General features: G+C 41.7%; 1 protein-coding gene across 1 annotated transcript in view; it reads right to left on the bottom strand.

The window, feature by feature from the left end:
• The window catches only part of MYO10 (myosin X), a 146620-nt gene that overhangs the window by 22686 nt on the left and 111832 nt on the right, over window positions 1-12102 (bottom strand). Inside the window, exons 20-25 of the mRNA XM_026040748.1 lie at window positions 5767-5891; window positions 5501-5615; window positions 2774-2880; window positions 1705-1914; window positions 1374-1413; window positions 56-958 (exon numbers count right to left, since the gene is read on the bottom strand). Coding sequence (XP_025896533.1) covers window positions 56-958; window positions 1374-1413; window positions 1705-1914; window positions 2774-2880; window positions 5501-5615; window positions 5767-5891 — 1500 coding nt within the window. The remainder of the gene's footprint in view (window positions 1-55; window positions 959-1373; window positions 1414-1704; window positions 1915-2773; window positions 2881-5500; window positions 5616-5766; window positions 5892-12102) is intronic.

Raw genomic sequence — 12102 nt, 5'->3', positions numbered from 1 at the left:
AAAAAAGATAGAAAAGTTGCATCATTTTTTAGATAACAAAACCAAAGATACTTACAGAAGACTGAGCTCCTTCAGAACTAAATCTGTACGCTCCAGAGCTGTTGTACGTCCCCACTGAGCACCGGTAGTCAGGGGACCACTGGCTACTGTGTGAATTAGAGAAGGTCACACTGCTGCCAGAAGTGATAGCGCCGTCTTCGTAATCATCTTGGTCGTAATCATAGTCTCCATCAGGAGAAATGAGCTCCACGGAGTTCGGGGGCCTGCACGATACGTTCTCCGGCATGCAGTATGTGGACTCACCACTTGAAGAGTTGTGGAGACTGACTGAGTCATGGGTAGGAGGTATAAGCATGGTGTTGCTAGCAGCAGGAATTGTTGGCACCACAGTATCGTTCATGTAGGGATCTTCTTCTGAGGAATCATCGCTTGTTCGGATGCCGCTCGTCCTTTGATCAGAGTGGCCGTGCTCGCTCGGGTTGGGCGAATCCTTAAACGCATCATCATCAGCTTCAAAGCCTTCATCCACCTCCTCCTCAGGATACGGCTGGCTGAAGTTGAAATTGGGCTTTTCAATGCACGCGTTCCCTGTGCGTGCTGCGAGCTCCGCGGGATACCCGCCGCCCACGGACAGCGACCTCTCAATGTTTCGGACACACTCGTCGATCTCATCAAAGTTCAGCGACTCTAGGAACTCCTGGGCTGCCCGACACGCTTCGTCCTCAAGCCGCCGGAGTTCCTCATCTCGGAGCTGCTGCAGCCTCTGTAACGAGGCCTCTGTCAAGGACAGCTCCTGCTGCTCCTTCATGCGCTGCAGGTCTTCAATTTCTTTTTCCAGGCGCAAGATTTCTTCCACCTGTCTGTTTTCTTTCTGCTTCTCCACCTCTTGCTTCAGCTGTGCCTCCTTCTGGGCTTTCTGAAGGGCAGCCAGTTCCTGCTGCTTCCTCTCTTCTTCAGCCTACATTCAAAAAGAAAGAAAGAAACAAAGACAGGAAAATAAAACTGCAAACCCAAGTTTTCTTATTTTCATGTTACTAAAGCACTATACACCAACCATGCTGTTCATTTGAAAGAACCCTTGTCCCTACATAGAAATGAAAAAGAAAAGAGAAAGTATGATTACTTTGACTCACAGACACTGGAAAATTCAAGTATGTGCAGAAAGTTCAGTCTTTGCCAGAAATTAAATGAAGCATGAGGTGAAAGAAATTTCCATGCAAACAACTATATCAGGCTTCCTTTGGCCTTTATCTGCCAACTACTGTAATAAGTTTGGTTTAAATGTCACAGATGCCTTTATTTAATTACTTATTTTTTAATAGTTGGTCTGAGATACTCAAACAGGATGGCAGAAAGCATCAAGTATCATTTACCTGCTGGGCAAGACGCTCTGCTTCTTTCCTTAGTCTTTCCCTGAAAGTAAAGGAAGAAAAAAAGGTTAGCAAACCCAGCTCAACTAAGCTCATCACATACTTAGGATGGGGCAATAGCTGCATTTACAGAGGTCATTTGTCACATAAAAAGGAAAGCCAAAAATAAGATCACCAAGGATATGTTTACGAATATGAAACTACTGTGAGAGCTACATGCATCTTGTAGCATCAGAAGCAAAGAATTCCCAAATCACTGATTTTTCCTGAAGCAAAAGCTATTGAAAATGAAACCTAACATGGCATAGGTAGGAAAAAGTGATGCAAGATCTACCTTTCTTCTTCCTCTTTTCTCCTTTCTTCCTCTTCTCGACGCTTCTCCTCTAGCCGTTCTCTGTAGACACGTCGAGCAAGCTGGCCTCGCCGCTGCTTCTGAAGGACTATGGCTGCTTTCTTCAGGCAGAGGAACCTTTTCCTACCACAAAATGCTCTGTAATTCTTCTGAATCACAACCACGTAGTAAAGAATCTTTCTATACCGCTTTCTGAAAAAAAAAGGCAGAACAAGTTTCTAAGGAAAGAAGCATCTGATGGAATGGTCCTAAGAGGTTCTGCAACAGTGACCTGCAATACTGGTAGAACATTGTATTATTTCTAGCCCCGTGAAACTTTCCTCATTGTGGCTCAAATTCTCTTCATTAGGAGAGGACAGAGCTTCTTTCTCATTTTAGTGAGAGAACTATCTTCATTAAGGAAGTGTAAATACCAGTCCTACGTGTTCTCATACCCTGACAAGAAGACTCTACAAGGTGCAGCTTGTGCGCACGCATGTGGAGGAAGATACAAAAATATCTGTCCCACATCTCTGAAAAGAAAATTTAAAAACAGCAGGATAGCTCTGTCATTAAAAAGGGAATTGTCCTTTTTGAGTAACATACTGGTCAGAATATGCAGACAAGACTAATATATACATGAAAAGATATTATCTCATTATGCAAACCAGTTTCCTTTAACTGCCCTCTTAACAATTTACAGAAAAACTAGAGCAATAAGCAGATGGGATGAGCAACTCCACCTAATTACTAATGCATGAAGCCAGGTAAACAGATAAAACCAGTTAGCTAATATCATGGTTCTTTAGGTGCCATGGATACTGGTTGACCTCCATCTTTGATACTGTGTAATGAATGTCCTATTCATTACATTAAAATAATTCAAATTCAATTTTGTTTTAGTCAGGGGACTGGCAAAGACAAGGGTTGGTATTTTCAAAAGCTAATTACAAGATTTGGTTGCCCGGTCTCTATGAGAAATTAAGATTTGTGCCAAAAGGACTTAGCTGCCTACCACCTCACCGGTTTATTCAGAAGCTTAACTATTAAGTATTCTCAGCAAGTTACTTACCGGGCTGCATAACCCAAGATGTGTGCTCGGATAATCATAGCTGCCTTGGTGACTTCCATCTCTCGCTGCTTCTCCAACTTGTGTTCCAAGGATTCCCGAAGAAAAACCTATGCAAGAGAACATCTGGCTCAATAACTTGTAGCAGTGTCACACGCAAAGGACAGCCAAGATGTTGTTATTGTCACTCTCTTCAGGCCTGAGCTTCACATTCAGAATTAAATATGTAATTTTCTTAAGCAGAAAAAGCAAAAGCAAAAATGTTTTCATCCTAAAGGAAAATGCACATGTTCTTCTCACTTTGGATTTCAGTGAGAAAATCATGACTATGGCAATAGAAATTTTAATTAGGAGCAGGGGGTTTCCAAAAGCAGCATAATTACTGGATTCATTAACCAGACATTCCCACCAAAGAGCAACCCAGATCAAAAAAATGGGAGGGCTTAAGGTGAACAATCTCATTTGAGGGGAGGAAATAACACCCCTGGGAATTCAGCGGCTTCCCCATCAGAGCAAGTTTCCACAACCTTTATAAGCCTCATTCCTTCAAATGCCATGGGCATTAACCTGCAGATGCCAACACAAATGAGAGTGGTTTCTTACTCAGATTGAGTGGCCTTCTCTTCCTGCCATTACACCCTGGGACAGCCTTGCAGAAGAGCTGCTCCCCAAGGCCACCTCTCATTTCTGCTTCACCAGCACTTGGGGAAACGGCAGCCACTCTTCAACACGGAATAGCTGCAGTTCCTCCAGCAGATGCAACACTTCTTCCAACTAGAGTTGACAGAAGTTTGCAAGGGCACCAGTGCCTTGGTTAGGTGTGATGGCAGATTATCTGTGCACAAAGACCTGGGGAGACCAGAGGAATTCCCCCACAATGTACCACTTACTAATGCTCCAAGGCAGGCTCTTTAGTAGGATTGAGAAGCCTGGTTTGCTCATCTGGACTAAGAGAACTAAGCGTAAGTAGGGGCAAGCATAAGGCTAAAAGGAATGAACTGGTACTGGTCTCTACAGCAGGATATATTGAACAGCATGTTCAATATATCTGTTTCTGTTCTGTTTTGTACCTCTACAAAGTAGTGAGGTATTTGCTTTTTCTCATCAGCGCTTTTTCTCAACATTTGCTTTTCAGAGCATGGATCCTCTGACACCAGCTAAAGGTGACAAGAGCTTGTAGTTCTGCTGCATGAGACAAAAGCAGCTGGAAGGATCTAGTGCAGTCGTACTTGGACTGCCTAGGATCTGAGGCAGACTACACACCACAGTGTGGGGATGAGGAAATCCCATGGACAGTGTGGGCTCTGCTAAGGGAAGAGCTCTGCAGTTGCTGTACAGGCTCAACTGCAGGAATATCTCCTTGAGGTCTTTTGTCTTTTTTTCTTTTTCTTTTTTTTTTTTTTTCTGTGAAAACAGAAGAAAATGAGGCCTTTGGGGAGTATGGAGGTGGACAAAAGGTGTAGTTTTTCCCTCCATGTTTCAGGGAACAAGTCCATCATCAGTTAGACCAGGAGCCCTCCTGAGTTCTGAGAGAAGTAAAAAGGTATTTGATTCTGCAATGCTTAACACTAGCAAATACTCATAGAGAGAAGTCCCATTGACTAGGAACTCATCAGTATCCAAGCTGTACTATGCAGCCCTTCATATATATAGCCTTTATTCCTGTATATAAAATAGGCTGTAATGGAAGAAACCTACTTTTTCACCCAGTATGCGATCTGACTTTGCTCTATCCACACAAGCTTTAAAAACACAGTGAAATTCAGATTCAGAAAGGCATTCACCTACTTCCTCAACAAAGATGATGGGTGCAAGCACGTACAAAGCACAGATTATTGCACTTGCATGAACGGGTGCATTGCAGCTACATGTAAAGACAAGGAAAATTCACACTGAAGGTTAATAATCACAGTGTTGTTATTAACCTCTTTCCAGTGACATGGACAGGATAGTGCACTGCACACTCTTCAGTGTGAAACCAATGCCCTCTTGTTCTCTTCTAAAATAAGCTATGTAAGGAGATTCTTAAAAACATGCACACACATCCTGGGTGCAATTATTCCTGGCTAAGGCAAGTTATAAACAGAGCTCCGACCCCTGCTAAGGTTCTGACAAGGAGAGCTTGTTCAAATAATTTGGGACACTCATAAATGTATTTCTCAAATGTTTCAGGCACTGTCCAGGGTCTAATCATTTGAAATGTTCTTGGAAGAAAAAGAAAAAAATGCCCGGTAGGACATATTTTGAGGTTTCATGTACCTTAGAAGACAAGTCTGAAAGCTGACCCACTGAGAGCTCAATTCTGTCATACAAATACTCTCCAAAATTTCATCCACTGAGCAGATACCATGCAAGTGGATCTCGACTGAATGGAACTTCTTGCAGAAGGGGTAAGTACTTTATGTGCTAGATTCTTTTAACAGCGATAAGATCTAGCAATCACATTTTAAGCTCTGATCCTCATATTCGTAAGCAGTGACAAAAAATTCAAGGGGACTCTTTCTCCATGAATAAACTTCCCAGTAGGCTTAAGTGCCTTAGCCAGCAAATTCCTTAGCAGAACTACTAGTTGTTACTATGTGGTTTCAAGGAGATCTGCAGGAGTGCTCAGCTTTGTCTAAGGTGAAAGGCAGTGACCATCACAACTACAACTCTGCATCTGCACAAGCTCAATCCTGTTCCACAGCATTGTATAAGCAGCAGCTACAACATGCAGTCAGAGTATTTTACCTTATTTTTTCCAAGCTGCCATTCAGTGCTTGTGTTGTCATATAGACGAAGGAGGACAGCACATTTCTCATTTAGGTCTTCAGGCAGAGTTAAGTTTCTCATGAGGACTTTATATCTGTCAATCAGAAAGCATTTGTATTACTTTGTCTAAGACAGAGAGCTCTAATTTTGCCATTTCATTAGATCTTCAATTTATTCCTCAACAGAGAAACATTGCTAATGATGCCCATGCCCCATGACTTATGTGTACAACTCAGCCTATTTACCTTTTATAAAAGTCCTGAAAGGGCCTCCGGACTGGGAAGCCAGCCCTTCGAATCCTCACTGTCTCCAGCATCCCAGAATAGCGCAGTTGGTTAAGCACCACAGTCTGATCAAACTGGTCTGGCATCTAAAATAAGCAGGTTCAAAATGAAGATTATAATAGCAATGGTTATCACCACTGTAATTTGACAGTATTTGTAATGTGAGATGCCAGGGGAAATAAACAGGACTATATACAAAGCCGAAGTATACAAAGAAACTAACTATACAGTTTCTTAAGCACACTGTCAATTCAAAACATACAAAAAGTAGCATGGAAATAAAAGGATATTTACAAAATATAATCTCCCAAATTAGAGTATCTACAGCCCTTTAACCCAATCAACTACCCCGTTCCATTTCTTTTATATTTGCTAACTGTTGCTATGAAGGGGAAAAGATGGTGAAAAAACAACAAAACAGGACAACTAACTCAGTAGCTCTAAGTTTAATTGTTTTGTTTCTTTAGCAGCTGAATTTATATTCCCTGGAGATGTCAAATGGCAAAGATCTTAATCTAGCGGTATGATACTATTTAAGTAAAAACAAAACCAAAAAGGCAGAAAAGAACCTATGATTTTGATTTTTTAGATGTAGTGACATTTCATCTTCTATTGATAGTGATGGAAGTTTGATAGTGATACTTCAAAGTTTAAATAAGGTATATTACTAAGAGCTTCCTTTCTTTACTAATTCTGAATGGTAGAAATGTATTCTTCATCTATAAACAAAGAAAAAAAAACGGTTTATATGAAATAAATGTCACTTAGTTTGCATGGAGAACTCCTAGTGTCCTTTTTCATTGAAAAAAATAATCTCAACCAAGACAACCCACGAATAATCATCAGTCATGTTCCTATTCAAGCTCTTAGGATTCTCCAAGTCACCTGTGCTTTAGCCATCTGCCAAGGTAAGCCAGTCTCAGCCACAGTCACACAAAGCTACTCCAGTTTGTGCTAATGACTATCCTGCAAAATGCTGACAACTCTGATACTGAAATAACCCCAAATGTAAATGCGCTGCTCAATCTGGCAGTCCAGCAGTCCACCCAAACACAGCATTTTGCCCTCCTGCACAGCAATTTGCAGGATTAGGGCAAGAAGAATTCGGAAGGCAGGAGCATCTCACAGATATAACGAATGGCAATTAACAAAAGCTGGTGTAGTTCCCACTGCAGGCAGTGCCATTTCTTCAACTAATGCAAGAGGCATCAAGGTTAACCTTCGAGAACTGTAAATCAGAGAGCTCTTGTCTTGTGTCTTCAGGGCTTTAATAATGTTTCTTGTTCAACTAAATGGCTCCCCAAATTTTAAACTGCCAGAATTAATTTTAGGAAATCACAGAATCAAAGTCACTTTAAACTAACCAAACCAAACTTCTGCACTGGCCCCCACTTCTGCATAAAACAAAGAACTCCGTGCTAGCCACGGTTACTCTGGTTCATTAGCTACTAGGAGCAGAAATAGCAACAGATCCACTTCCCATTCCCCTCTGTAAAAGGCAAAATGTCTAACACAAAGGGCTGGGATTGCCTTGTGCGCATTAATCTTGTTTCTGGAGTGGCGGGAACGGGAGACTCCTCCCTGCTGCAGAGCCCGTGGGCGAGTGGCTCCCTGGCGCACAAGGGACTTTGCGACCGCTTCCTGCGGCACAGCAGCCGAAACCCATTTGGAAAAACACCACCGGCCTGACCTTTCCTCCACAGCTAGGGGCACCCAGCAAAAATGAGAACAATTTGTGTTTCCAGTGGCGGGCCGGTCACCGCGGCCCTCTCCAGGTCACGAGCTGTGTGCGGCCTCAGGAGCCGGTCCGGGCCGCGGCTGTGGGGAAGCTCAGTCCCCACCAGCCTCCCAGTGCAATGGTGCCTGCGTGAAACCTGCTCGCTCGCCTCCGCATGGGTGACTGATGAGGGGCAGCAAGGACCGTACACAGAGACACAGAGGCCACGAGGAGAAACAAATTCACTTTTGCCCTGCATAACCTGAGGGCGACTTGCGCCACAGACACCCGGCAATACATCTTTTCTTTGACTCTCCGTCTTTCCACCCTTATCCTCAGGGGCTTATCATTCCTTGTGTGACTAGCACAGAGCGGCGTTTTCAGCACGGGCGGGCGAGGGGGCTGGTGCAGGGCTGCGAGCGGGACGCCCCACAGCCGCACAACCTGGCGGTGACGCTGCCCTCGCCCCCCTGGAGAGGCAGCCGCTCGCTCTGTTTGCGGGCACAGACCACCACAAAACTCCTTGCTTCCTTCACTGCCAACTCCAGCGCTTAAAATGTCAAAAGTCAGCCCCAAGAAGAGCCTAACACCTCCTGTTGCTTTTATTTTCCCCATTATTTTTATTTCTATCCATATTTTGGGCACAAGGGAAGAAGAAACAATTTCATGACTTTAATCCCACGTCTGTAGTCTTATTTCTTCGCTGCAAACGGAGATTGTGCAATAACCACTTGCCTTCCAAAGCCTGCATTTTTAAAGAAAAACACGAAATGCTGCTAGACATCTCAGCATACTATCAGCAGGGCAACATAAAGATGAGCAGGGTTTTAATCACATAAGCTTACCTCTCCATTTTACATTAGTAATGTTTTTAAATTGTTCACGGGCACATGAGGCTACTGAATTGGAGGTCCATGATCTTCCTCTCTCACTAGCAGGGAAACAATATTGACCAAGACATTCCAGAAACACTTCAGCCCTGAGCGATGATGAGAGATGCAGCAAGACATGAAGCAAGAGATGAAGCGAAGGAGTCCAAACCCCAAACATTTAAATGCATCCATGGCTTCCCAGCTCTACTGAAAACCATCAGAATAAATAACAAACTTGGCCATGCGCACAGTGCCGGAGCACTTAGCATCTTACAACTGCTGACATACTTCACGCCAGCTAGTTTTACCTAGGATTTGAGCCTCAATCATATAAACACAATTACTAACCTTAAGCCTAACTTCCAGTCAGCAGGACTCCCTCATACTTAAAAATCAATTGCATATGCATTTACCTAACTAGAGTGTAAGCACTGCCTGTACATACCCCTATTAAACTGCAGACACTTCTGAAATGGAGCGTGATGATTATCTCCGCTGGCAGCACCAACACGTTACATTTGCAACAGCATAAAACCTCCACGCTGAAGCACGTTCTGGTACATTTACTGGTATTCCTTCAGACTTGCTAATGATAAGTAACTTCCAGATTTATATCCAAACCACATATAGCAGGATTCATCTCTAAGGCCTGGCAAACCTTTGGCAGTATTGCTTTAAAGTGAACTTGCTTCATAAATGAACACTTAGAAAGAAAGTGTATTCTGCAAAAACTTGGAGGTAGACAACAGAACAATAACTGATTTTAAAACAGTATCAAATTCACATTGTGTCTTTCAAAGTAAAAACTGGAATTAACTTGCTAAAATTACAACTCCTATAAAGTAAGATCAACTTTATAACGCCGAAGCCAACAGAAAAGGAAGTCAATTTATGGCTTCCAACATCGTCAGAGGTGCAATCTACTTCACATCTATTCAGAGTTTTTAAACTCTGGTTTTTATTTTCCTATTTTTTTCAAGAACAGCAGCACTAAAAGTCCCTCTGACACATGTAACCCCCAGATAACAGCTACTGAGTCACTTAGGTTACAACCACATTAGGGCACCAAGCAACAGCAAATTTCTTATGCTTTAAAAAGCTGCAAGTCAGGACTGCTGTACTTGATAAAGGTGGTGGTTTTTCTTTTTTCTTTTTTTTTTTTTTTTTTTTTGTGGTGCACTCTTTCATAACACATCTTGTAATTTATCACTTCTCAAATCCAAAAGTCTCCACTGAATTTGCGCCAGACAGACAGCACTGAGGCCAAGGCTTTAATGTGACCTGGAGTCTGGGCTGGCGAGACTCTGGCTTCTTAAGCGCTAAATGCTTGCTCTGATCTGCTCTGAGCCTCCTAAAGGGCACAGCCTCTGCCTCAGTTCACAATTAGCTGAAGCCACTAGGCCAGACATCCAACACCTACACATCATTTTCCTTATGGAATAGTTCCTTAGATTACTGTCTGAGGTGTGAAAAAACAACTTCCCCTCCCTCTGGATAGCACACTGAGTGAGCCCATGTGTGTAACACCTATTATGTGTTACACACATGTAATTAATATTACAATACTAAGTAACTTTTGTCTTTTTTTTGGCTCCACAAATCATTTGTTCAACTCAAATAAGGCAAATATCTGATTTTCCCCACATGGGAAAGCAAGAGTCACAATAATGCCCAATTATAATAATCTCACAGAACTTACTTAGTCAGGAAGATCAGAATCATGGAAAGGGAAAATAATAATAATAATAATAATAATAATAATAATAATAATAATAATAAAAAGTCAAACCCCTTCTTTCTAGATTTCTCTAAGAGAACTGAAAAGGGCTTTGCTGCCATATCTCGTAAGAGAGGAAAATTTAAAGTTACCAAATGTTTTGTACAAGACAGAGACAAGAAAAAGATTTTTCAAAAGGGGTAAAAGGACATTAAAAGTAGGTTTTGTTGAAAAACAGCAACTTTTCCAAATCTATTCTCCTTCACTCCTAATATGTAACCCTGTCAGTTCAGGGAGAAAGCAGCAGGAATTAAAAAGTCTTCCTCCTATTTCTGTTGGGGTTTGAACTTGTTTTTACTGTGATTTTTATTCAGACACAAACGTAGTCATGCTGCCCAGGGGGATTTATTAAGCCAGATCTTTCTCAAACAGTCTCCATGGGCTTCTGCTCTTCAACACCAACTCCACCAACCACGACTAATGCCTGGGTTTTATCCCAGCTGAATTTGAAAAGTGTGAATAAAATTACATATAAAATCCATCTGAATTGATATCAACATTTTGGCAAACTCGTTGTTGCCTTTTTTAATCTACAGTATGATTAATGATCCTTATTCACATAGAGAACTCAGCAGCCTCGACTTCTGCTGGGAATTCAATCCAATCACCTGAAAGGAGTAAAGGGGAAATGTCTACAGTCCCGATCAGAAAATACATTGCAAAGCCAGGCCAGATAGAGGCTGGTGCAACTTACCTATAAAATCCAGAGATTGCCAGTCGCTTTCTTACCTTGAAAAACCATCTCACCTCTCTTTTCCCCGCTCCTCCAGCCATCCTTACTTGAGCTGCTTACACCATAAGCTCTGACCATGTCTGCTTATTTACTAGGTTCAACTTCATGATTGCTATGCTTACAGCACATGGAGCATACGAGCCTGAATGCAGCCTGTCCAAGGTCCCATCAACTTAAGTACATGCATATTTCAAGAAAATAGCTTAAGAACGCCTCTACAGTTTTCTCCAGCACACAGCTAGTAGTAACTGTAAAAGGTTCAGACTAAAAAATACATTGATGCTTGCTTTGTTTTTGAAGTTTTCTTACGATTCCACAACAGCGCTTGTCCATAGAGACAAGCACTGTATGAGTAAAGTATAAAAACAAGGAACATGGTGCAGTTAGAAAGTTTAACAAGTATTTCCATTCTACTGCAGTGCAAAGTCATGGAATACTTGGGTAAATAAGACAAACCAGTATGTATTCTGCATGCCTAAAATTCTCCTTGTGTTTATCCTCATATCTGACAGAAAAAAAAAAAAAAACCCTCAATGCCTTTAAAATAGATTACTAATATTGCTGATGGTAACTTGCCAAAAATAATGTGGGTATATTAAATGAACACATATGCCTTAAAAAAAAAACAAAAAAAAAACTCTGTTGCAAACTCCAGGCCAGATTTCACTGTTAACTCAATAATTATATGCTGGCTCTTTTATATAATCTCTACAGGTTTGAACGTGAATGCTACATTTACCAACAGCAAGCATTCACATGATTTGCTGATGTTCTCTTTAATTCCAGTTACTGCATCTGATCTGCATGACTCATCTTCCAATCCTGAATATTTCAGATAGGTGACAGACTTCAGAATTTTGCCACTATCATTCCACAGGTTAGAATTGCTTGTGCTAAAAATAATGCTGTATAAAGGCAGCACTGTAATTTTAGACTCCTACTGTACCAAGACAGTCAAAGGAGTCAAACTCAAGAAACGAACATGAAAAATGTTTTTGCATTTATATTCAGGCTGTCATCCAGATTACTTTATAAGCAAGGGTATCTCAAGGATATTTGTAAGACAGCAGTCATTTCAGAGTTGTGAAGTAGTACATTATCACACTGACCCTTTGCACTGATAACTGAAGGCTTTAGATGGGTCAAGACATTACTGAATTAGGCCCATCTATGAACATGTCTCTGTCACATTTCAAGT

This window comes from Nothoprocta perdicaria, unplaced genomic scaffold (assembly GCF_003342845.1).
Source record: "Nothoprocta perdicaria isolate Ctin4 unplaced genomic scaffold, notPer1 scaffold_264, whole genome shotgun sequence".
In the NCBI taxonomy this organism is placed as follows: Eukaryota; Metazoa; Chordata; class Aves; order Tinamiformes; family Tinamidae; genus Nothoprocta; species Nothoprocta perdicaria.
Note: the sequence above shows the minus strand (reverse complement) of the source record. Positions and strands in the feature narration are given on the sequence as shown.